General features: G+C 33.5%; 4 protein-coding genes across 4 annotated transcripts; 3 read left to right on the forward strand and 1 right to left on the reverse strand.

The window, feature by feature from the left end:
• Positions 1 to 1,579: 1,579 nt before the first annotated feature.
• LOC102588349 (probable protein arginine N-methyltransferase 3) lies at positions 1,580 to 7,366 on the forward strand. The gene is made up of 7 exons (XM_006347611.2): positions 1,580 to 1,976; positions 2,493 to 3,014; positions 3,844 to 3,941; positions 5,174 to 5,252; positions 5,376 to 5,636; positions 5,727 to 5,894; positions 6,441 to 7,366. Exons 1-7 carry the CDS (start codon positions 1,689 to 1,691, stop codon positions 6,900 to 6,902), a joined length of 1,878 nt encoding a protein of 625 aa, XP_006347673.1. The 5' UTR covers positions 1,580 to 1,688; the 3' UTR covers positions 6,903 to 7,366.
• Positions 7,367 to 8,205: 839 nt separating this feature from the next.
• On the forward strand, positions 8,206 to 12,464 carry LOC102588236 (CO(2)-response secreted protease-like). The gene is made up of 12 exons (XM_006347789.2): positions 8,206 to 8,290; positions 8,425 to 8,525; positions 8,848 to 8,945; positions 9,161 to 9,313; positions 9,423 to 9,534; positions 9,743 to 9,996; positions 10,189 to 10,481; positions 10,636 to 10,736; positions 10,829 to 11,071; positions 11,151 to 11,265; positions 11,379 to 11,571; positions 11,839 to 12,464. Exons 1-12 carry the CDS (start codon positions 8,249 to 8,251, stop codon positions 12,405 to 12,407), a joined length of 2,274 nt encoding a protein of 757 aa, XP_006347851.2. The 5' UTR covers positions 8,206 to 8,248; the 3' UTR covers positions 12,408 to 12,464.
• A 2,938-nt stretch (positions 12,465 to 15,402) lies between these two features.
• On the forward strand, positions 15,403 to 22,531 carry LOC102588682 (3'-5' exoribonuclease 1-like). Its single transcript, XM_006347612.2, has 5 exons — positions 15,403 to 15,503; positions 15,633 to 15,712; positions 18,753 to 19,339; positions 21,446 to 21,621; positions 21,700 to 22,531. The coding sequence occupies exons 2-5, from the start codon at positions 15,691 to 15,693 to the stop codon at positions 22,151 to 22,153; spliced, it is 1,239 nt and encodes a 412-aa protein (XP_006347674.1). The 5' UTR covers positions 15,403 to 15,503; positions 15,633 to 15,690; the 3' UTR covers positions 22,154 to 22,531.
• Positions 22,532 to 23,815: 1,284 nt separating this feature from the next.
• Positions 23,816 to 26,058, reverse strand: LOC102589010 (40S ribosomal protein S20-2-like). Its single transcript, XM_006347613.2, has 4 exons — positions 25,948 to 26,058; positions 25,751 to 25,869; positions 24,885 to 24,998; positions 23,816 to 24,124 (listed from the first exon to the last, which is right to left on the reverse strand). The coding sequence occupies exons 2-4, from the start codon at positions 25,863 to 25,865 to the stop codon at positions 23,982 to 23,984; spliced, it is 372 nt and encodes a 123-aa protein (XP_006347675.1). The 5' UTR covers positions 25,866 to 25,869; positions 25,948 to 26,058; the 3' UTR covers positions 23,816 to 23,981.
• Positions 26,059 to 26,299: the final 241 nt, after the last annotated feature.

Below are 26,299 nucleotides of genomic sequence, written 5' to 3' on the forward strand. Positions count from 1 at the left end.
TACGGTATTAAATAGTCTAGGGAGGTAATAGGTCCTCATGAAAGTTTAGTATCGCAACAGCAAATCCGACCAAAGTTGAGATATTTTTCAGACCCTTATCCTTTTTTTTTATGAGAAATAGTATGAATTGCATATGTTTTTGTGTGGAATTTACTATTTTTTTAATATAAATTTAAATAGAGGGATGAATGTTGTTAAGTTTTAAATACTTGGAGAATGTTTTTTGTTAAGAAGGACAATTTAAGGATGTAGTTTAAGTTGAAGTATAGTTTAAGGATGTTTTTAGCCAAAAACTCTATTGCTAATAGCCTAATACCCACGTTTTAATTCTACATTCTGAGCCTGCTAAAATAATATTATATGTCCGCATGATTTATGCATTTATTATTATGTAAACAAAAAATATCAATCACATATTATATTATTCAATACTTATTTCATTAGAAGATTAGAAGTCAAGACGTGTTTTATTAGTTGTGAAATTTGTAAGTTGATTAAATCTCCCTAAGAATCACAGTAAATAGTAATAACAACAAATGTGCATTCGTTTTTAATTGAATTTTCTCTGCTCTCGAGCCATTTTAAACATAACATAAATGACATGATAAATCACTTAATATATTTTTGAGATAGTGATAAAGTCTTCTGAGCTTTAAGAGACTTATGGATTGCAAATTATTATTTTTTGTACCATGTTTTCTTATTTGTCTAACGTGCAAGTCAAACTCCTAACGTTACTATAAGGACTAAAATTTACGTAATAACCAATTTCCAACAACTATGAGTGATATCCATATTTTCTGTAGCTAACATTATAAATAATTTTAGGTACTTGATGGCGTTAGTGAGTGATCAACAAGTGCAATATATATATTGGGAGGCTAACATCGTTACTGATCTACTAGTCAAGTAGGAAACTAGAGTAACTATCTCAGTCAACTTCTCGAAGCATTCATTACCTTTTGCCCAACAACTAAGACCTTCTCGATAATCAACTTGTTTATTTTTTTCAACCAAAATGATGTAGATTTCGTTGTTTTCAATACTAGTTCTCATATTATATTCACCCTTTATAACGTCTCATTATAAAGGATGCTAAAATGATTAAGATGTTTTTAATAACTAGCACTGAACTGTTTATTTGAGTTGCAACTCCTCTTGTATGATAAGCTTTTAATATATATAAAATTTCAAAATTTATTATCCTCTTTTGTTATCTTCATTTTATACACTAAGTAGACATTTGAACATAAATTTAATTGAAACTTGAAATAAAATAATTTTTAAAATTAAAAAATAATGTTTAAATGTACATTTCACTTGATTTTTAATTAATTTTAAATAAATTATCTTGATACAATTTTCAAACTTGAAAACCTCATCTTCAAACTAACCAAAAAACATTCAAATGTATAATCAAAGAATGTTTTGAAAAAAAAAAATCTATACCCCTACAGACCCTTAAGAGAAATATGAAATATTTATTATACAAATAATTCATTTAAAAGAATATTCAAAGTAAATAAATGGAGGGGATTGTATTTAAATTTTAATAAAGGAGAAAATAGTCAAACAACAAAGAGTAGGGTTTTAAAGGGTTTTAGACCATATTTTTCATTCTTCGCCTTCTCCTCAAGTTCCCAAACGAACCATTACCATTCCGAGCTTGTAATTTCTGCTAATTTCCCATGGCGATGGAGGAATCGAACACCGTATATATGGAAGTAGAAGGTGATAACTCAGACGAAGATAAGGACCAGAACTGGGACGATTGGGAAAACGGAGACGAAGAAGATGAAGAGGAGGCTATGAGCTCAAAATTACTCTGTTTGTTCTGTGAATCTACTTACGATTCCAGTAATGCGCTCTTTGAGCACTGCGCATCCGAACATCGGTTCCATTTCAACACTCTCAAGAACACGTTTGCCTTGGATTTTTATGGCTGCTTTAAGCTAATTAATTATGTTAGGTCTAAGGTATTCGTTTAACTCATCTTTATTGCTAAAAAAGATGTTATTTTTCAAATCTTTGATTAATTTATCACGTGCAATTCAATTGAAACTAATGTCCTTTTTCCCCTGAGTTTAAGAATATTTATACAATCAGGTCATTTATTAGTTGGTAATCTGGTAAAAGTGGTAACTAACCTGCTCTTTACACCTTGTTTGGATGGTTGTTACATAATGTATCGTATTGTACTTTATTGTTTTAATGAATGTGCCGTTTGGATAGATTGTATCGTTTTGCATGAGCTAGTATAAAAGGTAGGGTAAAGGATAAAATAGGATTTAATGATAATGATATGATACAATATAATAAAATTTAAGTAACAGTCAAAACAAATATTGTATTTGAACTAAGAACACGATACAATACAATAGGTAACAACCATCCAAACAAGCTGTTAGTGATTTGTGTGTTTTATTTCAATTCTTACTTTGTATAAATTGAATCCTTTTTCCATATACATATAACATATATGTTGCTATTAGGTTGCTGCGAACAAATGCTGGAGTTGTGGCATTGTTTGTCGGTCAAAGGAAGATTTACTGAATCACTTGCACGAAGTTGCTAGTTTTGATAATGGCCAGTTTCCTTGGAATGATGATGAGTTTTTGAAGCCTTTCGTGAACGAGGATGCACTTTTGTATAGCTTTGATGAAGATGATGAAGGTGAAGATGATGTGGACAATATGCCTATTGACAAAGAGGAGTTAATTAAGGATCTTGAACAAATTAGCATCGATGAGGATGATTTTACTCTCGAAACAGGAGAAAACAAACCTACAGCCTCCAGTCTTAGTGGAGGGAAATCTGCTTCAATGACGGATACTACTCTCAGCAATGGCATTGTCTCTGCAGAAGCTGGTGTTTCTTCATATAGGAACAACAATGACCTAGATTCCAGCTTATATATCGCAAAAGTTGCAGCAAATAAGATCAAGGATGTAAATAAAAACTATTTTGGTGGTTATAGTTCGTATGGTATCCACAGGGACATGATAAGTGATAAGGTAAGTTCTACCCTGATCAGTGTTGTGCATACTTAATTAGTAAGGTAGAACAACTAGTTTCCCTTGATTAAACCTTTTCTATGCTTAATTATTAGGTGCTGCTTTGGCCCAACTTTTGATGTATTAGCAACTATCTTGTTATGGTGGAAGATATAGTCAACCAAATTGTTTTCCCCATGTTAGGCTAAGGACTTTTTCAATCTCTATTTGTGGTATACTAGTTTACGTAAGCCAATATTTACTTGAATGAATTTTGCTTGTATTTCTTGTCAAACAAGAATCAACTGCTACCTATGTCAAGACAAAGTGAATATACTTCACCAAACTAAGGGAATAAGAATAATCTAGTTATTCTGCGGCTGACTTATCCTTGGAATTTTCTTATTTTGGATCAGGATTTAATTTTACTAGAACAGAAGAAGCACCAATAAAATGCAACTGTCATACATCAAAGCATTCTATGCTCCAGACTCAACCATTGTATAAAGCCTAGCCCCTTGTCTTCATCAGGAAGTACATTGTATATAGCCTATCACCCTGAGTATCTATACCCCTACTTTAAACCACACTGCTTTCCAGTCTCTTCAATTGGCGCTAAAGCAATATTTTCTTCCACCAGCTTTTCAAATCTAATTAACATAAATTTCCTGCTGTTGCCTCCAAAACATTGTTGTGAAGCTGATGTAGGTTCTTCATTGAACTCACATTATTGTCAAAATCTATTTCTGCTTCTTTGTGCCTGGACATAATAATGTTTGCCTTCTTTTAAGAAAAAAGGGTACCACCGAATTATTTGGTAACAAGATTGTAAATATTGTGGCTTATGCAGGTAAGAACTGATGCTTATCGGCAAGCCATTCTGGAGAATCCTTCTCTCTTAAAAGGTGCTGTAGTCATGGATGTAGGTTGTGGTACTGGCATATTGAGGTTAGAAGAGTTTTGCTCATGTTTACTTTATCCCATTACATTTTTACCAGTGTAGCCACTAATTTGATGCAATATTCTGAAGATCTTTAAATTCTTTCTAGGCCTCTTTCATTTGTGAGCACTTGAATCCTTGGCTGAATTTCTTGTTCTACTTTTAGGGGATAAATCATGGAGGAAGAAAAGACAAATATTAAAAACTATGAAAGGAGGTAGTTAGACTTGAAAGAACATAAAGTGGCGAGCAATAAGCTCTGAATCTATTTTTTTTTATATTACATTACGCCAAGCTGAAGAAAGGAGAATTAAGTCTTATTGCCTTAACCAGAAGGTGAAATAGTCGTACGTGTATCTTTTTATTTCAATCTTTAGATGAGCCACTAGCAGGATTCAGGAAGAGCAGTTTGCAAACAGAGGAAGAAAACGTTTGAAAATCTCTTCAAGACTGATTTCAAATATTTTTTTCCTTGGTTTGCACTAGTATGAGGAAGTATGTAGAGATTGACCCACCAAGTGATCTCTTAGCTGTCCTATTCTATCTGCACACCCGTATGTTTTTTGAGTGAGAAAACCATCCTTAGAGCTTCAAGTAGTGTATGTATTTCAACACCTCATAAAAAAACTAGTGTATGTTTAGTCCTTTAGTTTTTGCTAGGAGATATAACTTGTACAGGAGCTAACTCTTTTTTTTTGTAATCCTTGCATCTTCTGGATGCTTTTTGATGAAATACTTCTACCTGATCAAAAAAGAAAATTGAAAATCAGTGGCTCAAGGAGGAAGGATTCATAGGAAATCATATTTCAATTTCAACTAACCATTCTTTCAGCCTTATGCTTTTCGATTGGCACTTGGACAGTGTCTGATTGGGTTTGATAAAAGGGCATTTGAAATTGAAGTTGAAAAAACAAAATTGGTTAGTTGAAGTTGTATTTGGACATGAGTTTCACTTGGAAATAAGTTGAAATTTTGTGAGTGAAAACCATTACTTGCATTGAAATGTGTATTTGCAAATACTGATTGCCAAACTTCAACTTGCAAATACTGATTTTAGTATTTGCACGTGAATTCATGAGCGAAGACCCCAGGTGATAAGATTTTTCGAAAGAATGCCTAACAGGTCACTGATACTGTCATCTTGGTAGTTTCTTTTGAAATCAACCAATTAGGAAGTAGATCTCAACTTGTAAATCTAAAGAGGAGTCGAACAATTAGAACTGATTCATGCTGTTTCTAGTCTCTTTGCAGCCCAAGCAGGTGCGTCAAGGGTGATTGCAGTTGAAGCAAGTGAAAAGATGGCAGCTGTGGCAGCTCAGGTCAACAATCTCTCATTATCAAATTGTCACGTTGCTTTTCCGAATTTAACTATTTTCTCTTCACTTGCAGCTCCAGTTTTATTAACTAAACTCCATTACTTTATGAACTTACTTTAATTACAGATCGCTAAAGACAATAACCTTTTGCGGATTGGAAGCAAGAATGAAGGTTCTGATCAAGGCAATGGTGTAATGGAAGTGGTTCAAGGAATGGTTGAAGAGCTAAAGAGTACCCAGAAAGTTCAGCCACACAGTGTTGATGTGTTAGTGAGTGAATGGATGGGTTATTGCCTGCTTTATGAGTCAATGCTCAGCTCTGTCCTGTATGCACGTGATCAATTTTTGAAGCCTGGAGGTGCCGTTCTTCCTGACACGGCAACCATGGTAACCCTCAACAAGCTTTTTTTGCATGTGTTTAACAAATCATGTGTTTGTATGTTGGAGCTAACTTCTGTGTCCACATTTCTTTTCTAGTTTGCTGCTGGGTTTGGAAGAGGTGGTACAAGCATTCCATTTTGGGAAAATGTTTATGGCTTTAATATGTCTTGTATCGGCGAGGAAATCGTTAAAGATGCTTCCAGAATTCCAATAGTTGATGTTATTGACAGTTGTGATATAATAACCAATTCAAAAGTTCTCCAGGTTTGTCTTTTTATCTGCATGGAGAAGCATGAAAATTGTGTGTAGTACTTTGACCTCTCAGGGTCCTTGTTTTAGTATCAGTTGTCTGCATTACAGTATATTGGCATTGTCAAACTTTTTAGGTTTTAAACGCGATATCACGATAGTCTTATATGTCAAGCCTGAAGTTTGTTTAATTTAATACTTTATTACCTAATGCTCATCTTTCCACTTGATTCTAGGATTCACTTATGATTATAACAAGCACAATTAAATTGTTCGAGTGAGAGCTTTTGAAGGCTATATGAATTTTATTTTGAATATTAAATAGTTATGTAGATGTAATTATTTGAGAAATAAGTGGTGTACGAGAGAATTGAGTGAACTGTGAAGACAACTGTTGCTTGGAATGATTGTGTCCCTAGATTTTCATTTTTCCCCACAAATCCCTTGGCTCATGAAAACTTGCTTTTCTAGAGGACAACTCATTGAACAGATTAAAAGCTGAGAGAGATCTCTTTAAGGTTTTACAATATTTTGCTGACATCTAGTATACTTTATGAACAGAACTTTGATCTGGTGACTATGAAGCTGGAGGAGATGGATTTTACAGGAATGGTTGAACTGGAGCTGAAGGGAGAAACTTCTGCAAACGGGTCTACAGGTTCAAAACCTGTAACAAACTGGTGTTATGGAATTGTCGTTTGGTTTGAGACTGGATTTACAGAAAGATTCTGTAAAGAAAAGCCAACTAACTTGTCCACATCTCCCCATACTACCAGCACTCACTGGTCGCAGACTATCCTCACTTTCTCAGAACCAATTGCAATGGTATCCCCAGGAACACTAAATGTTGATAAAATGGCAGCAGTTGGTACTGATGCCTGCCCTGCAGTGAAAATACAATGTCGGATCAGTGTAGTTCGTGCTGCTCAGCATCGAAGCATTGACATTTCCATGGAGCTATCAGGAATTGGGCCTTTTGGTAGAAAACGAAATTGGCCAGCACAAATGTTTAATGTATTGTAAGTTGATCCAAACCATTTGACTGCAAACTCAAGCTCCTACCATACATTTCTGCTTGCACCTGACAGGAGGACCTCGGGGCGAGTGAGTGGATTATTTTCGTCTCATTGTTGATGCATGATGAAGACGTGGATCATTCCAAGTTTCTTGGAGTAAGCACAAACCATAGAAATACCCGTCTTGCCCGCCTTTTATTTTGACACTGTTGGTTTTGAGCACTTTGGTGGGCTAGCAGTTGTAGAAGAGAGAATCAACATATTCAAACACATGAGAAATGATTTCTTTGTTGTGGTAATATTTTTTATATAAGTCTTATTCTATCCTTATTTCTTCCTGGTAATTTTCCTCAAGAGTCTTTCAGTTGATGGTTAACCATTCACGAAATATGTCATTTAGTTACTACTTGTATTAGAGTAAAAAATTCTTTCGAGGTCAAATTTTGCATCAGTCGACAAGTATTTAGTTAACATTTGTGTATCCATATTAATACTTATTGCGTTTTTTTAGGTGGTAATTGCTGTATTATTTTGTGTATAACTCAAATCTGTAATTTTGTTTTTTTGAGTTGACATTTGATTCCTTCCTGGGGTGCTATCACAAAACACCAGCCACTTGTGAATTGTGATTATAGATGAGGGAACAAATTAGGCAGAGATGAACATGGTATGAGCATTTTGCATGTTCAGCTACTTCCATACTCTAGCTGTAAAGTGAATCATTTCATTTATTCTTATAAGAGTTCTTCTCCAAGGAATTAATTATTTCGATTTCAAGTGTTTGGTTCTTCTCTTTTTTTCTTTCAAAATTAGCAGTGACCACATGTAATTACATGTATGTGACATTAATCTTGAAAAGGCACAAAATATGCAAAGCCAATTATTAATTGTGTGAGATTTCTTTTATACTGATAATTTGTGAGACAAAACGAAGCCTAACACAACCAACATCGATCGTGAGTCACAAATTAATCAAGTATATTTTATGTACTTAAAAGTGAAATAAGGAATCACTTAGGTGGCTGATCAAAGAATATTAACAATTTGAGGTGTATCCAAATGACACAAACACTTGTGCATGCATAGAGCTAAAGAGCTTGCTTGTCATGTACTTCAACTTTTCCCCCTTTTTGATTAATCATTTTAATAATTAATTGCAGTAATATTAGCTAATCATGCAAGATTAACTTAATCACATACAAATATAATATATAAAAAATATGAGACAAAAAACAAGCTATATAAAAGCCTATATATACTTCTCTTCTTAAGGAATTTAATTACTTGCATGAGTTATATGCTATGGCTTTTCTCTTTTATTTTTCTCCTATTGTTATCTCCACATTCTTTCTTATGATCTCTTCTTGCATAGCATCAAATGATCAAACTCCCAAGGTACGTAATTAATTTTCTCCTCTTTTTTTTTAGAATTTGGCAAAACTAATTATATTAGAGAGTGAAAAAATTGAGTATTTGAACAAATTGTTAATTTCTTCATCCTATTGTAATCGTAGTTATATTGTATGCAGCCTTACATTGTATATATGGGTAGTCCTTTGAATTACAGCGGAGACTCAGTTGAAATTTCAGAATTAACTCATCTACAAATGTTGTCATCCATTATCCCAAGGTTAATATATATACATACTATGCTTGCTTTTATACTCTTTTTCCTCTTCATTTGGTTAGACAATAAGCAATAAAAATTAAGAAACAAAACATATAGTAATTAGTACATTAGATTAATTAAATCTAGACATCCTACTAATTATAAGATCATGAAATAGCTAGCAACTTGTATAATTTAATGATCAGTGACGAAGTCAGGATTTTCGTTTAGGAAGATCAGCTAAAGGAATTTAATATCTACTATACATAAAACACACACGTGAAAGAATGTATTATTTATGAACATAACAAACTAAAATAATATTGTTTAACTTTTGGGACAGTGAAGAAAGTGAGAGAATCTCAGTGAAGCACTCATTTCATCATGCCTATAGGGGCTTTTGTGCCTTGCTTACTAAACAAGAAGCCACCCTTTTGTCTGGTAATATTCTTTTCTTTTTCCTTTTTAATTGCATATAATAATGTAAAAAATATTTAAAGAGAATAGTTCAAAATTTATTCCACGATTTCCTCTATAATTTTTAAGTTTTTTTTATATTACTAGCCCATTTAGCCAAGTTTTGAGCTACTGGAATGGAAAAAAAAATTCTATTGGGAGCATGACTAATAACTCGATTTAATTGGAAAATGAAGCAGGTTATGAAGAGGTTGTATCAGTATTTCCAGATCCTATACTTGAACTTCATACAACACGTTCCTGGGATTTTTTGGGATCTTATTATTCTACCAACAACTACAATTACCATGCTTCTTCTAATTATGACGTTATTATTGGAGTTATTGACACAGGTTACGTTATTTTTATCAAATATAATTATTTTTTAAAACTTTTGGGTGCACAAAAAAATTAGGAGTACTTTTTTCCATTAATCAAATTGTTGCATATATTTATTTTTAGGCATATGGCCAGAGTCACCTAGTTTTGATGACCAACATATTGGAGAAGTACCAACAAGATGGAAAGGAGTTTGCATGGAAGGATTTGACTTTCACAAGTCAAACTGCAATAGGTCATCACTTTATTTCACTATCAACAAATAGCTCGTTATCGATAAGGCAAATTTCGATAAATTATATTCAGATAGTGAACTATCTCAATATATGGATATGTGATGCTCGCGAAATTTTGTTAATCCCCCTCCTGGAGTCGCACAATTTCTCCAAATTCCCTATAAAAATTCTACCTAATTAACATTCTTCAAATTAAATCTATCGTAGGAAATTGATTGGAGCAAGGTTTTACGATATTGAAGATCAAGATTCCAACATCACAAAATTACCTAAAAACACTACAAAACCAAATGGAACACCAAGGGACAGAGTAGGGCATGGAACACACACAGCCTCAATTGCAGCAGGTGCATTTGTCCCTAATGCCACTTACTATGGCCTAGCAAGTGGCATTGCTAGGGGAGGCTCACCCTCTTCTAGGATAGCAACTTACAAAGCATGCTCAGAGGGATATTGTCAAGGTTTGTTTTTATTTTTTGATAATCGTAATGTCTGGGTCAATTTGCACGCATTTGAACTAATTCACCTAGGTTTGGATAGATATGAAGAAATCACCTAATATTTTTTGTCTGTGATGAAAATAAAATTGAACATGAGACATCAGGATTGTCCGTTCACTTTATTGACCACTAGATCACACCGTTGTGATGCAGGTTCTGCGATACTTAAAGCGATTGATGATGCAATTAAAGATGGAGTTGACATAATTTCAATATCTATTGGAAGAAGTTTTGTTTTTCAAACTGATTTTAAGGATGATCCAATTGCAATAGGGGCTTTTCATGCTGCTGAAAGAGGTATTGGTGTTGTCTGTTCTAGTGGGAATGAAGGGCCTGATCCTTACACTGTTACCAACTCTGCTCCTTGGATTTTCACTGTTGCTGCTTCTACTATTGATAGAAAATTTCAGTCCAATGTTGCCCTGGGAAACAATGTCACTTTGAAGGTAAACAGAGCATTAGATTAATTCGACTTCGCGATACACAAAGCTCAATAAAGTGTCTACATGGAGTTTATTTAGTTTCACAATGAGGTTGAGTAGATGCGGATTTAGAATTTAAAGTTTATCCTAACGTACTTTTATTATTCAATTTCAATAGGGAACAGGAATAAGTTTCTATACTAGTGGTCACGCCAAAACTTATCCCCTTGCATTTGGTGAAAATGTTCATTTCCACCCCTCGTTAACTTCTCAAGCCAGGTATTTTTCTTATTTTCAAAATTTATCTCTGATCCTTTGTTATCGCGAAATGTTTTGTGCATCAGACTGTGAAATTGCATATGCAAGTGCAGGAATTGTATGCCAGGGTCACTTGATGCTAAAAAAGTTGCTGGGAAAATAATTGTTTGTATGAATGATGGCTGGTCAATATCAAGATTAATCAAGAAATTAGTAGTGCAAGATGCCAATGCAAAAGGTGTAATTTTAATTGATGAGCAAGAGAAAAGTTCCCCATTTGATTCAGGCAATTTCCCATTTGCTGAATTTGGAAAAATAGCTGGGGCAAAAATTCTTCAATATATTAATTCCTCCCAGTAAGACTCATCTATCATTTTTACAAACTACGTAAAACAAAAAAATTTACTCGCACTCAATATTTACACTAAATCACAGAAATCCACATGCGACTATATTTCCGGCTAATGAGATCCGAAGATTTAAGCCAGCTCCAGTAGTCGCAGATTTTTCTTCACGCGGACCTGCCACACTTACCGAGAATATTCTTAAGGTTCTAATTAATTAGTTATATCGTCATCTATGTATATAAGTTAAACTCGATTAATAAATTATGCGTTACAACTTGACTATGAGTTTAAAATATAATTTTTGATGTATGTGCAGCCTGATATAACAGCTCCTGGTGTTGGCATTTTATCAGCTATGATTCCAAATACTGAAAAAGGATCATCTTTGTTTGGTATTACATCAGGAACATCAATGGCATGTCCACATGTAAGTGGAGCTATGGCCTTCATTAAATCAATTCACCCAACATGGACCTTCCCAATGATCAAATCTGCTATAATGACAACAGGTATTACATATTAAATTGAGTTACGGCTTGTTGAAAATTCATTGAAATTTAATTCCTAACGTATAACATTATCAAAGGTTTTTCGATCGATTCTTTTTTTCTTATTGATGCAAAAAATGTAGTCTGACCAGTGACGAAATCAGAAATTTCATCAAAATTTAATATATACATAAGAAAAATAAATGATATAATTTTTTGACCAAAGGTGTTCAACTAATCCTTTCCGTAGTAACTGAATTTTCATTTTCGTTTTTTTTTTCTCTGCAGCAACAATATCCAATAATTTGAGAAAGCCCTTGACAAATACATCAAATCTTGATGCAAGTCCACATGAAATTGGTGCTGGTGAATTAAACCCTATTAAAGCTCTAAATCCAGGCTTAATATTTGAAACAACCATGATTGATTACTATAACTTCCTTTGTTATTATGGATACAAAGAAAAAGAACTTAGATTAATAGTATCAAAGAAAAATAATTTTAATTGTCCAAGAAATAGTACTAGTACTAGCAAAAAGGAACTCATATCACACATGAATTACCCTTCAATCTCTATAGAAAAACTTGATCAAAATTATGGGGTCTCGAGAGTCAAACGAGTTGCGATGAATGTTGGTTCTCCAAATGCCACGTATACTTCCTCGATTATTGGTCCACCCGGTTTGATCGTTAGGGTTTCTCCAAGAAAGATTGAATTTGTGAAAGAAATAAAGAAAATTTCGTTTGAAGTATCGTTTGATGGTAAGAAAGCATCGAAAGGTTACAATTTTGGATTTATAATATGGTCAGATGGCTTTCATAAGGTTAAGATGGTATTTGCAGTGAATGTTGAGTAGTTTTTAATATTTTTGTATTTTGTAGAGGAATGATATATTATTGTAACTTGTAAAATTATTTTCCGATTTATTTATTGGAAAACAGTAATTTTGGTAAGTGTTCTTATAAACCCTTGATATTTTCTAGCTTTTGCATATTCATGAAACAATGAATCGTTAGGGTAATGCTTCATCACTAAATTACTTGTAGCTAGGGGTGTTCACGGTTTGGATAAAAACCGATCCAAAACCGAAAAACCAAACCAAACCGATAAAATAAACCGATTTTATTTGGGTTTGGTTTGGTTTGGTTTTAGATTTTTGAAAACCGGTAGTATTTGGTTTGGTTGTGGTTTTATTCGAAAAAATTGAAGAAATAACCAAACCGAACCGATGAATTATATACATATATTTTATTAATATACATACTTAATATATTATTTTTATAAACAATTTTAAAGATCTTATTTATGTTTTCATTAAAATTTCTTTATACTTTACTTATTGAAAGCAAGAATGCCCAAGGCGAAGAATTTATCTTATTGATTTCATGTAATATGAGTGTCTATGATAATTCTTTGTGGGATTAAAAATGTTATTGTCTCTTCCTTCTTGGCCAATATAGTGAATTTTAAAGTTTTATTGATAGTAAATTCAGTGATCGAAAGTTCGGTAATTTAAGTCATTCTAACTATTTTTTGTTGTTTTGAATGGATTGTTGTCACTTTTTCCACATTTTGAATGAATTGTTTCTTTTATTTATGTGTATGGTTAATAACCGAATAACCGAACCAAACCAAACCGAAACCGATAACCACCAAACCGGTAAATGTATATTATATTTGGTTTGATTTGGTTTTGATAATTTTAAAACCGATTATGTTGGTTTGGTTTTGGTTTTGACCAATAATCGATCCAAACCAACCCGTGAACACCCCTACTTGTAGCTAACAATTTTTTTTGATAGTTCGCTGTTAAATATATGATTTGTGACAAAAAAATGATGTTTACCTATCGAATTTATCCATCGCTATTTTTTTTAAGTAGTGGTAGAACTTTGTTTCCAAAACTCACTGCTTGAAATATTTTAATAGTCTATTTTACAAGTTGTTTGAAAGTTAAAAAGAGGTTTTTTTAAAGAAGTGCTTATTCTCTAATTTTGAGGTGTTTGGCCTAATTTTTAAAAACAAAATAGGTGTTTTTGAGTAGCAATACACTTTTTCACAGAATTGAATTGATGTATTTGTTACGAAATAGGAAGAGAAGATGTTTTGTTTAAACATTCGTTAATTAGAAAAAAATAATTGAATTTGTTTGAAAGAGGTCTATAATAACATAATTAATTCAAATAATATAGAATTCTTAATTATAAGATTGAAGCAAAAAAACTGAAAATGAAGTAATAGTCGATGAACTGCATAATGAAAGAGAGAATCTTATTTTGTTCACTGAGAATTTCTTTTAGTATTCACGTGAAATAGGATGGAATATATTAATTGACTCTCATAGCCTACGTTCGTTTCAACCGTTACTTGAGCGAAAAGTCGTGTATATTTAATGACACTAAATGTGATTTTCCTAATTTTGGAGTTTGATATTAACTAGATCATTGTTTGCCACCATTTTAATTGAGTACGTAAATATTATTGCATTAAGCGTCTTTGATATATATCGTTGAAAAGTCTAATTCTTTGTTGGTAAGATCGATCAAAGCAACTCGAAACCTCTATGTTTCATTATATATATATAATATACATAAGATTTTTTTATTTTTTTTATGTCAAAGGCCTTCAACAATTTTATATATGCAAAATAAATTATTTTACCCTATTTTCGTGATATAATATCTTAGTTTAGTTGGACTCCTTTGCACCCCTCTGCCTTAGCACCTGTGGAGTTTTTGTTAGTTCAAATGCTAGTTCATTTTTGTTTTATAATATTTTTACATAATAACATTAAATTAATGTAAATTTACATGTGAAATTTAAAGATAATGGTATGTTCAAGGATCTTACCTCTACTTATAAGAAGATTGTTTTAAAAGCTATCAACAATTAAATATTATTTTTTATATATATAATTTATTTCTTATTTTGTTGTTTTATGCAAACTGAAGTTCATTTATTCTATCTCAATCAATTGAAGAGTTATTAAATTGTATGTGCATTAAACAATAATAAATACTCAAAGAAACCGAATAATATGATCTCATTCTTGCAATATTTTTTTGTGATATTTAAACAATAATAATCGAATTTCGACATTAACAACACAATAAAGTCATAAAAGAAAAAAATATTTTTCTTGGTTATTCAATATTCATATAACATTAAATGTAAATATATATATAATTAATTGATATACAATGTTATTTTTTAACATGAGAAAACAAAAACAATAATTTAGTTTTTATAATAGTTTAAAAATAAAGAACTAAGTTCAAGACGATTGTATGCATATTAGAGATTTGATTACGTTTGTAACTTGTAAGTCTTAATAATCAACAATAAAATAGCCTAATATGAAGGTCTAAAACCTTTCCCTTCCAAATTTTAAAGCCAAATATAGAAAAAAAAAATTAATTTTTAAAAAATAAATTAATTTCGATAAATACACTATGCTTCCTTAAAAAATTCAAATAGAATAGAAAAATCAAGACAAAAACCTAATACTTTCCTCCTTCCCAAGTAATATGTTCCTTATAATTTAGTATTAATATTACTATTAATTAAATTTTACTATTGTTTACCATTTTTACCAATGCCAGACTGAGTCAAAAAAATCATATTGAATAAAAGAAAAAGAGATTTGATATTTTCTATATTCTTTGTTAAAATATCCCAACCCAATATATCATATTTTGTGGACACCCTTTCTTGGTTAACAAAACCCTGCACGTGCTTCAATAAACCACACGTGTAAAACATTTATTTATGTTAATAAAAAATTATATTATATAGTAATAAATAAATTAAATTAGTTACTTGGGCTAAAGAGTAACTAAAAATAAAGAATTTGTTTTTACTAATAATAAATGCAAAGCAGTAAGTATAACCTACTTTACTTCTTCCCTTTCTTCTTCCTTGTGCGAAACTCAGATCACAAAGGGGGCTGAAGGTTTTCGATTTTCGCTGATAAATTTTACTTTTTTATGAATTTATATCTATGTATGCGGGTTGCGCGCAGATTTTTTTTTTTTTTTTTTTGTGAATTTTGGTTAGTGAATGCTGTGTGTGTTTTGTGTAGGAATTTGTGAAAGGAGATCTGATGTACTTGCTTGTGGATCTTAATTATTCAGGAGATCATGATCGCCGTAGAGCATAAAGGTATGGTTTTTTTTATTTTGTTTGATATGGTTGTTTGTTCTGTTATATGTTTTATGTATGGAATTTGGGGCGGTGGGATCTTGATTTTTGTAGAAATTGTGGGGTTGAATTGAAGTAGAGGAATTGTGGGTTGATGTGTAATTTTTTTGAATGGAATGGTAAAGGGTTTGATTCTCCACTGTGGTTTTTGGTTGTGAATGGATGTGAAAGAGTGAGCTTTTGATCAGCTAGTGCTATTGATGTTCTCTTAGTAGCTCAGTTGGTTAGCTAACTAGCTACCTGAATTTTCCCATAGTTGGTGAGGGTCGTAAATTGTAATCCCCTCCCCATTATTTTTTTTTTTTTTTTTTAAAAGGGGAAGACTAGGAAGACCTTAAGATTGAATAATTGGTAAGAAGTTTTTGTTAATAATGCTAGTGTCTGAGCAATGTTCCACGCATCTCGACTATTCCGCTAGGTACCAGTTACCTCCCACACTATTCCACCGGTACTTGCTACTTCTCACTGGTTCAGATATCGATAATGCTTCTTACTAAGATTTAAGCACAGAGAATAAATCACCAGTGCTCTTTTGTCTCTCACGAGGTTTGACCCTAGCCTCCTAGGGTCACATCCACTTCATTGACTGCTAGGTGATACACTTGGGTAGACATCACTTACCCGGGGTGTGATTATTTGTTGTGATGGGGGATAAGTTTGTTTTTAGGTTATGGAATTTGGCTTCCTCCTCATCGCAAGGGGAGTTTATGTTGTAACTTGGAACTCTCGTGTGACGTTTTTGGTTTTATAATCGTTATATAGAACTTGCTTTTCACATTTTGAGGTGTCTTCCTACCAGATATCATTCCGGTAGCACTTGTTGCCACAATCCAATCTAATCTCACCCCAACTTCACTCTTTTTAGCCAGAAGTGATCCCTTTCTTTTCTTGAATTTTGTAGTAAATGCTAAAGTTCACTTGTGTTTCCAATAATACACCAATCACCTGTCTTCTCGCAGGAAGAGGCCCAGTTAATAAGCTATATTTTTTAAGTAGGACCACTGAATAAGCTCTAGATCTCTTGGAAAATTATGATCTTATAAACTTGTCTCCCGAGAGACTTCTTGATGCCATGCGTGCTTCTCTTTTGGGCTAGTTGATAGTGATTGATGATTTACGTATGTTATGTTACATATGAGGAATAAAACTCGTGTTCAGTTCTGCAATTATAACACTTGATGTTCACTCCTTCAACTCCATGTCCATGACTATTTGAGTACTACTACCTACCCTCAGAGTAAAGTCAGTGTTGCCGGTATTAGATTCTGATTTAAATATGTGGCAGTCAAACTAAGCTTGAGACTTGAATAATCACAAATATTACAATATCCCCTTTTAGTTTTTAAATTACAGGACTGATTGTCTTTTTTCGCCTTATGTTCTGTGTGAAGCAAAGCTTTATTTTTTGTGGAAATGCTTTTTTGAGAGGTCAATCTGGGCAGTAAAACTATAGCAGAAGGAAAGTATCTCTAGATTACTACTGCATTTAGGGGTCGTTTGGTAGAGTGTATTAGCAAAAATAATGCATGCATTAATTATATGTATTGGTAATCCTTGTTTGGTGCTATTTTTTTCATTGCTATGTATAACTAATGCAAGCATTAGTTATACACTCTATTGTGTATTGAGGAGTGTATTACTAATACCATGGATTTCTAGGTATTAGTAATGCAAAGGATTTAATACATGCATTAATATGGTTAAAGACCCAATTACCCCTCAAAAGTACTTTTACATCTTTTCCACCATAATTGTGAAGGATACTTTTGTAAATATATATTTTTATACAATGCATACTATTTTTAATACACCAAACCAAACAATGCATAAAAATAATCTATGCATAACTAATACAAGTATTATTAATACATGCATTACTAATACACTCTATTGGGTATTATTTTTATATACTCTACCAAACGACCCCTTAGAGTGTTGTGTTACATACAGAGGAGAGGGTAGTTTAGTCCTTTCATGTTTTCCGTTTATTGACAGGTTTTGAGAGTTGGGTCAGTTGCACAGTTAGTTAGATGCATATATTAGGTTTGAAACAAACTTGTTTTCATATCATTCCAACAAGAAAAATATCTTCTCCGGCTTCTTCTCTATTCCTCTAATGCATATTCTCCATTGTTGATGGTTGGTGTAACCACTAATATTACGGTCTTTCTGTCAAAAGATCTATTGAGGTTTAGTAGCTTGAGTGGACACAAAGCAACTCATCTATTGAGTGAATTCTGAGATTCTGCTAGAACTTTAGAATATTTTATTTGTAAAATAGCACCATTGGCTTTCGTATCCTTGCTGGGAACTTGAGGTCTTGAACCTACTATTTGACGTCTGATACGGAAATGTTTCGTGACAACAATCTGAAGAATGCGTGTTTTGTATAAAACTATTTTACCTTACTAAAAAAAGAAAAAGAACAAATTTCCTGACAGCAATACCTAGCTTTAGAAAGAAAGTTCCTTTTTTCTTGTGATAGAGGTAAAATAAAGAATACAGCCTACTGTCTGCTGTATGCAAAAGGCCTTGCTGTACTGGTGTATCCTCGTAAAATCTAGAGATCTTAACTTAATAAAAAAACAAACAAAAGCCCGAGCTTTGCTTGTCCCTTGTGTATTCGAGTTATAGACTAGTTCATTAGAAAAGTAGTTTGATTGCCTTGAATAGGTGGTTTGGGGTGCTATCTTAAGGGAGAAAAGCTTCAGAGCTGCATAAACATTTAACTGGAATTTTTGAAAGGCCTCTTTGGTTATCTGATTTTTCAGCAGATTTTTGTTTAGCCATAGACCATACATCAAATAACTCACAAGCTGCAATGAGATTTAATATTCTGATCCTATGTAATCAGCCAGTGTTGTCATATTTGTTTTAAAATTTCTCTTGGGTTTATTGAGTTTGTGGAAATTATGTACTTTGGGATCTTGATTTATTCATGTTTGTGGAACACTTTCATTAGTACCTCTCTGATGTGTTTGTGTTTATCTTTGGACTGCAGATACTATGCATACAAATTGTGAGGCATCTGTAAGATGCCTTCCGAGTGCAAGCTATCCCCATAATCTGCACTACAGTAGAACTGCAGTCAAAGTCTTACCAGAGCCTAGTGATGGCACCTATATTCATCCAGGTGGGGATAGCTTGGACTGCACATTGACTGGTGAACCAATTGAGTCTTCAAAAGAATCTCCGAGCCACACTGTCTATCAGCATGGCTTTGGTTTATGGTCTGCCTTTTATCCTAACTCAAATATGCATCTGCGCTCCGTGAATGCTATTGAAAGCCAGCCCTATCCATATTCAGTGGATAATCACTACCATTATAGCCTATTAAACATGTTCCCTCAAAATTATCAGTGTGATTATCGGTTCCAAGATTTCCAGTATTTTGTTGTTATCGACTTTGAGGCAACATGTGATAAAGAAAAGAATCCTCACCCTCAGGAGATAATAGAGTTTCCATCAGTAATAGTGAGTAGCACGACTGGCCAGCTGGAAGCTTGTTTTCAAACTTACGTGAGGCCAACATGCAATCAACAACTGAGTGATTTCTGCAAGGATCTGACTGGTATCCAGCAAATTCAGGTTGGTTGCAAGTGTTTGATTTCCTACCAATTATTAGATTTCATCTAAGATGATAGAATTGTAATTAATAATGGAAGAACCTTGGATATGAGAAATTGCAATACCTGGAATTATGCGTGATGCACTGGCTTAGTGCAAAAAATTATAATTTTTTTTACTTCGTATTACTTATAAAATAATAATAATAATGGAAGAACCTTGGATATGCATATACTGAACATATGTGTCTGACTGTATATCCTTTACTGATAAAAAAAAGATACATGTATCGTACAACCCTTCCACATATGAAGATTGACTTAATTTGATGGGTTGAAGTTGGAAACTCTCTGCTAGCAGTAAATGTTATCCATTTGCTCCTCCTTTCCTTTTCTAGCTATATTATTATTAAACGAGTTATAAACAAAGAAAACTGAGTAAGACTTTATAGGCTTGTGGAATTACTTTATCTCCTGTGTTGTATGTATGCTGCAATTATCTCAGAAGTTTGAAATGGCTATGGTTTGAGATGTTTCCTCCATATAGCTAGTTATATGAGAAATGATTATATCTTGCTGCCTTTGATTTTTTTTTAATGGATACTTGGCATCTTGTTTCGGTTATGTATGGAAATTATTTACCTTTTAACATTTTTATGCCTACTTGCTCTCCATGCTGATGTGAAGAAGCTCTTTCATGGTTTTAGACTATATAGAAAGATTTGTCTCTTCATAGAACCTTCAGTATCTATATGTTCTTGTGATTACCAAATTTACTGACCACCATTGAAGAGATTAATGTAATTGAGTTTTAAAAAGATGAGTTTGTAAGAAGAGGTGGATAAGTCCAAACTCCTATGAGAAATCCTAGTCTTTCTTGGATTAATGGTGATTACATTTCTTCCCTTGCTAGGTATGTTTTGTTCTAATCCAACTTGAGTATTTTGATCTAGGCTTCGAACACATTTCTCAAGCAGGAATGGTCCCTATTTTTCTTTAATAGAAAAGATTTAGAGGGAGTCATGAGAGAACCCTTGTCCACCATAGAAATGAGTTAGGAATGCTCCACTAGGGTTCGAGATCTTTGAACATGACAAATCAGTGTCACCAAAAACTTGAAGCTATGTGTAGTGCAGCAGATTGCATGCATCTCCTAACTTGGGCAGCGGTTCAATGAGGGCAGTAAGGCATGCACCTTACCAAAAACTAGTGTATCAACTACATTTCAAAAAGAACAAGGTTAAACAATGATGCTTATGACTTTGTCCTGTAATGGGCGGCACTAAACTATAAATATCTCTGATTGCTATTAAACAATATGCAATATATAGTATACTATTTAGAAATAGGAATAAGAAATCTAATATAAGAAAATAGTGCTAATTATAAAAATTAATACTCCCTCTGTCCCAATTTATATGACTTACTTTCCTTTTTGGTCAGTCCCAAAAAGAATGACACATTTATATATTAAGTAACAATTTAACTATAAAATGTCTATTTTACCCTTAATGAAATGATTTACAGCCACACAAATTTCTATCATTCATTTTGAACCACAAGTTTTAAAAGTCTTCCTTTCTTTCTTAAACTTCGTGCCGAGTCAAAGTACCTCACATAAATTGGGACGGAGGGAGTATAATATAAGAAAATTAGTTGCGAAATCTGAATGAGAAATTTTGAACTACATTTTTGCGTCTGAATCAGAAATTTAGTATGAGTTTTGAACTTCAATGTCATGGTTTTCACTTCATATATTTTACTTGACTAGAGTTTTTTCCCTTGAACTTATTCTATTCGTGTTTATAGTTCTTTTTTTTTTTAGCATTATATATTTCTTATATTTTCTTCATTTGCACATCCCTTAAAGCACTCAGTTGAATTGCTCTTAAGCTAACCTCAGTCATTGTTTTTCTGCTTGAAACCCTTAAAGCTTTCTGCTCATTTTGCTCTTGACAACACCATGAAAGAATACTACATTTTTAAGGACAGGCTTGTAGTTTGGAGTATTTGTTTTCTTGAGTAGATTTGACCTGTCTTGTGCGTATTGGTACTCTGTTGCTGCTTTGTGTGGGTTTATTGCTGTAGCAGCTGAGTCATGCAAATTTGTTTTTTTTTTCTTTTCCAGGTTGACAGAGGTGTTACTCTAAGTGAAGCGCTCCTTAGGCATGACAAGTGGCTTGAGAAGAAAGGGATAAAGAATACCAACTTTGCAGTTGTCACATGGTCCAGTTGGGATTGCCGTGTGATGTTGGAATCAGAATGCCGATACAAAAAGATCAGGAAGCCTCCTTATTTTAACCGGTATGTTTGTACTTTAATTTTATCTATGTTGTAAATTGGACCATTTTTGGGGGGGTTAACCTTAGATATATCTTCCAGTTGGATCAACTTGAAGGTTCCTTTTGGAGAGGTTTTTGGAGGCGCGAGGTGCAATTTGAAAGATGCAGTCCAAATGGCTGGTTTAGCTTGGCAGGGCCGTGCTCACTGTGGTCTTGATGATGCCAAAAATACAGCCCGCTTGCTTGCTTTTCTCATGCACAAGGGTTTTAGATTCTCTATCACCGATTCTCTTATGTATCAATCTAATGATGAACCCCTTTCATGGAAGCTGCCCCCAGATCACCCATCATTTCCTTCTTATCAACCTCAAAAGATGAGAGACGTGCCTTCTCCAGTATTGCAAAATCAGCCCTACTGTTTCTGTGGAGCAAGGAGCAGCAAAGGGATATTCCGAAAACCAGGTCCAAAGCAAGGAAACCTCTTCTTCGGGTGTGGGAATTGGACTGCTGCTAGAGGTGCCTGTTGCCAGTATTTTGAATGGGCCTTGTCCTGAAGGACCAGAAAAATGACCTAATTTATTCAGGCTTGATCATCGTCACATCGCTCTCTATGTAAAAAGTGAAACGGAAAGACTGTTTGAGGAAGTGAATCTCCACACTTCTCTTGTGGACGTTTTCACTTCCAACCAAGTAAATATGGATAGTTCAATCAAAACCCTTTTGTTTCCTGTTAATGCTTATGAGCCTGCGGTCAACTTAGGGAATGAAAGATGGAATGATCCAACTAGTTTAAAACTGACTTGTTGACAGTGATTGAACTCTATGGTGTAGTTAGAAACATGCATTGACATGCCTGGACATGTTTTATTGTGTTAAAAATAACGTGTGAGCATTTGCTATTCAATGGGAATGACAAATTTGCTTGCCCATAATTCTTTCACTTACCCCCTCCACCCCCACTCCTGCCTCTTCTCATCTCACTTTTAGTTTATTTTTTCCCTCAAGTTTGACTTTTATATTAAACCTGCAAGTGTTTTGCCCTATAGGACCTCAAATAATTCCAAATTGAACTTTTTAGTTAATCTCTAGACATATTTTCAAATCATAGCATCAACAAACGTATCTTGAATATGAAGAGTGTTCTATATTTTTGGGAAAACGCAACACATTTTTACTCATAAAGACATTACTCTCCATGCACTTACCCTATCCAATACTTAGAAATGTTTTTGAAGGAAACTTGGACCAACTTGAAAGCGACAACTTCTATAAAGAATATATTATGTCCATCTTGATCATTATACTTTAATTTTATTTAGTTGTTTGTGTGGAGAGGCGGTTACACATAACATGACGCTTTTTCAGCTCATCGAGAAGATGCAGTATATGAAGATCACAAATTAGGATAAAAGGGTAGAAGGTGATGGAGGGCTGGTGCTTCATTTATCACATTATTTTGCATGGTCTATTATACTTTCTCTATTATTTGTTATGCCTTATTTATATAGGTACGCACAATTATAGCTCTAACTACTTCTGACCTTTCTATATTGTCTTAGCTCTGACTACTTCTAATCTTTCTATACTGTCTTCTTCAAACTATTATGTGTTACTTAAGTGGAAGGACTTTCGCAAGTGACCTCGTGGAGAGTTGAGGCTTATAATCTTCGTTTTCGTGATTTAGATCAAGCACATACATTTTTTCCAAAGTTAAATCAACTCATATAATTTATTTACAATTATAATATAGTTCATATAATTATTCATCCTAAAATTTAATTTTGACCATACCATTTGTTTTACTTGAAGTACTCCACTTACTGACGTTTAGAGTTGCAGTTCAAATTTTTTCAATTTCTACTCAAATGGAGTAAATATATCTGAGAAATTTTGTTAAGCTTGTTTTACAAAGATAGAGGCTTTAATATCCAAAGATTTTGTTGAGACAACCATAAACAAATTTCACTTTGATTGCCCACAATGGCAGTCTAATAAAATTATAAACAACATAAGCAACTTAACCAACGCAATCCCACACGTAGGATCTAGGGAGGATAGTATACATGCAAGCATTACCCCAGTACGCCTATCTCAAGAGGCAGAGATGGGGTAATGCCTGCATGCTTACTATTGGTCATGTTCATTCTCATTTGGAAATTCAAGGTATTAAAGAAATCAATTTGCCAATATAAAATAAGTAGTTGGCACAGTAGGAATTCAAGAAAGTTGCAATTAATTAAACAAACCACTTTGCTTTTATCAAAGTCTAAATTTTTAACAGCAAAATTGTAATTCCAAAAAACTTGTAATACATCAAGTCTGCAGGCCAAAATACCAGAGAGCATATAAATAGTTACTCATCTACCTAAGGACATTGGAGATCTAAGAATCAGCAATAGTGACCTCAACCTCAACACCGGGTTCAATGGTGATTGAAGTGATTTGTTTCACAACATCTGGTGAGCTGAAAAGGTCAATCACCCGCTTGTGAACACGAAGCTCAAATCTGTCCCATGTATTTGTACCTGTGGGTAAAGAGAAAAAAGGAGGATAAGAATACACAATTTTTCACTGATGATACCACAGATCAATATTATGACGCAAAACCACCTCCATAGATTCTGCAAGTTAGCTTCAAAGACATAGACTATGAGCATTTAAATAGAGAAACTAGTGGGGGCTGAGGGATCAAAACCAATCAGCAACAAAAACAAAATCATTGAAGACAGGCAACAACGAGCCCTTGAATTGTATTACGAGTGGATGTAATGGAAATGTGGATCGGGGGCATGGGTTAACAGAGTGGGAGATTCCTGACATATGGTTTTTATGGGATCAAAATGTACTTGAGAAAAATTATATCAAATGAATTGTTTATTTGATCCAAACACAGCTCAAGCTTTCAAATTCTATTTTCATTGTTCATGGTGGTGGTTAGCACCTAACATAAGTTATCAACCAAACACACATTGGAACACAAGTTCATAATCCTATAAAATCACAAACAGGGAAGATGCAGCACTACATAGACTAACCATCTTCACATATACAATGTAAATAATTCAAACTAAATGAATGTCTAATTAATTTTCTTCATGATTAGTGGGTTGAAAGATGAAGAATAAACACATGTATTCTGTAGAAAAAAAATCTGGATTGGATTCAGTAATAAAATATCTCCAGGTATATATATTATTAAGCATACACAGGAATAAAATGCATAATGTTTTTTTGACTAAAAGGGCAAATTTCATCTAACAACATAATGTATAGAATTAGTAGTACCTTCTCCACAAGGAGACTTTCTAGTTGTGATGTTAAGGACCTTTGTGGGCATTCTCACTGGTCCCTTCACCCTGAGCCTCTTATCCTTGGCACCACGAACCAAATCAGCGCACACTACAAGTTTTAAACCAGGTCAAAAGTTAGTGAGCATACTTCTTAATAATTGATTAGAAACAAGAAAATACAACCACAAGTAAACAATCAACAAAATTTCAAGAAATGGCTCCGAAACACAATGCTTCAAAATGTACTTCTAGCATTAATTAAAGCACATACTAAATGTTTCATCATGGTAAACAAACTAATAATCTGCATCCTTAAAGATATTAGCTAGTTCTACTTTAAGCAATAAATTCAAATCCAGTGATAATGAATAATGAGATCAAATAGTGGCTGGCCATAGGAACCCATATAATACACGCATAACACATAACGAGGAAACAGAAAACCATAGGCCAATTAAATAATTTCAATTACAACAATCCAAAATTGAAACAAAACTACAAAAAGCTTCAAAATCTGTTCTTTTGACTACCAACTGAGCTCAGCACCATCAGTTGATTTGCAGTTGATTTGTTAGAGAAAAATGCATCTGACATTATAAAAGCTGAACAAGCAGTATCACAATAGTCACAGTCATACAAATTTCATTACTCTAATATACAAACTAATTCTACTCACTTTCTCGTTAGGTCTAGATAAAAAATCAAAACTTAAACCCTAGTTAATTGGGGCTAAATTAATATATAACAACAAAGACCATCCCTTCTAACGGATCCAAATAAGTTTCACATAAACAGAACAATCACATACTTATGTCATTGAAGAAATAAACATATGTACATAAATGAAGCACAAGGGGTTACCTTTCTCGAGATTCTTAACATTCTTGGAGGAGAGAGTGATCCTAATCTTGTGAACCATCTCTGCAGGCTCCTCAAGCCCAGGCTTGGTTGGCTTCATTGCTGCATATGCTGCCATCTTTCTGCACAAAAACAACCCATTTTCCCATTAACCTACACAGAAAACACACACACAATATACAGCAGTTCATGAAGATTACCTGAGAGTGGAGAGAAAATGCTCAGAATTCTGCGACGGCGAAGAGGGCTGCTTAAACTTCTGGCAATGGGAGGCTTCTGAAATTACTCCGTCTTCTTTATATATCGAAACCTAGCTAGGGTTTTATTTTGTTTCTTTCGGGTTCGGGTTAACAAATTGGGCTTTGGATACATTTGCACAAATGGCCCTTCTTATGCTACTATTTAAATTGTATCTACAAAAATGAAGAAAAAAATAGTCAACTATTTTTTAAAGGTGAAATTAGCTCCATGAAGTTAACAGGACATTATTATAGGCCATTTGCAATTTTAGCCAAATTTCGTGTTGTTCTTTAATTTTTATACAATAATTTT

The sequence above is a fragment of the Solanum tuberosum genome, unplaced genomic scaffold, assembly GCF_000226075.1.
Source record: "Solanum tuberosum cultivar DM 1-3 516 R44 unplaced genomic scaffold, SolTub_3.0 scf00092, whole genome shotgun sequence".
Classification (NCBI taxonomy): Eukaryota; Viridiplantae; Streptophyta; class Magnoliopsida; order Solanales; family Solanaceae; genus Solanum; species Solanum tuberosum.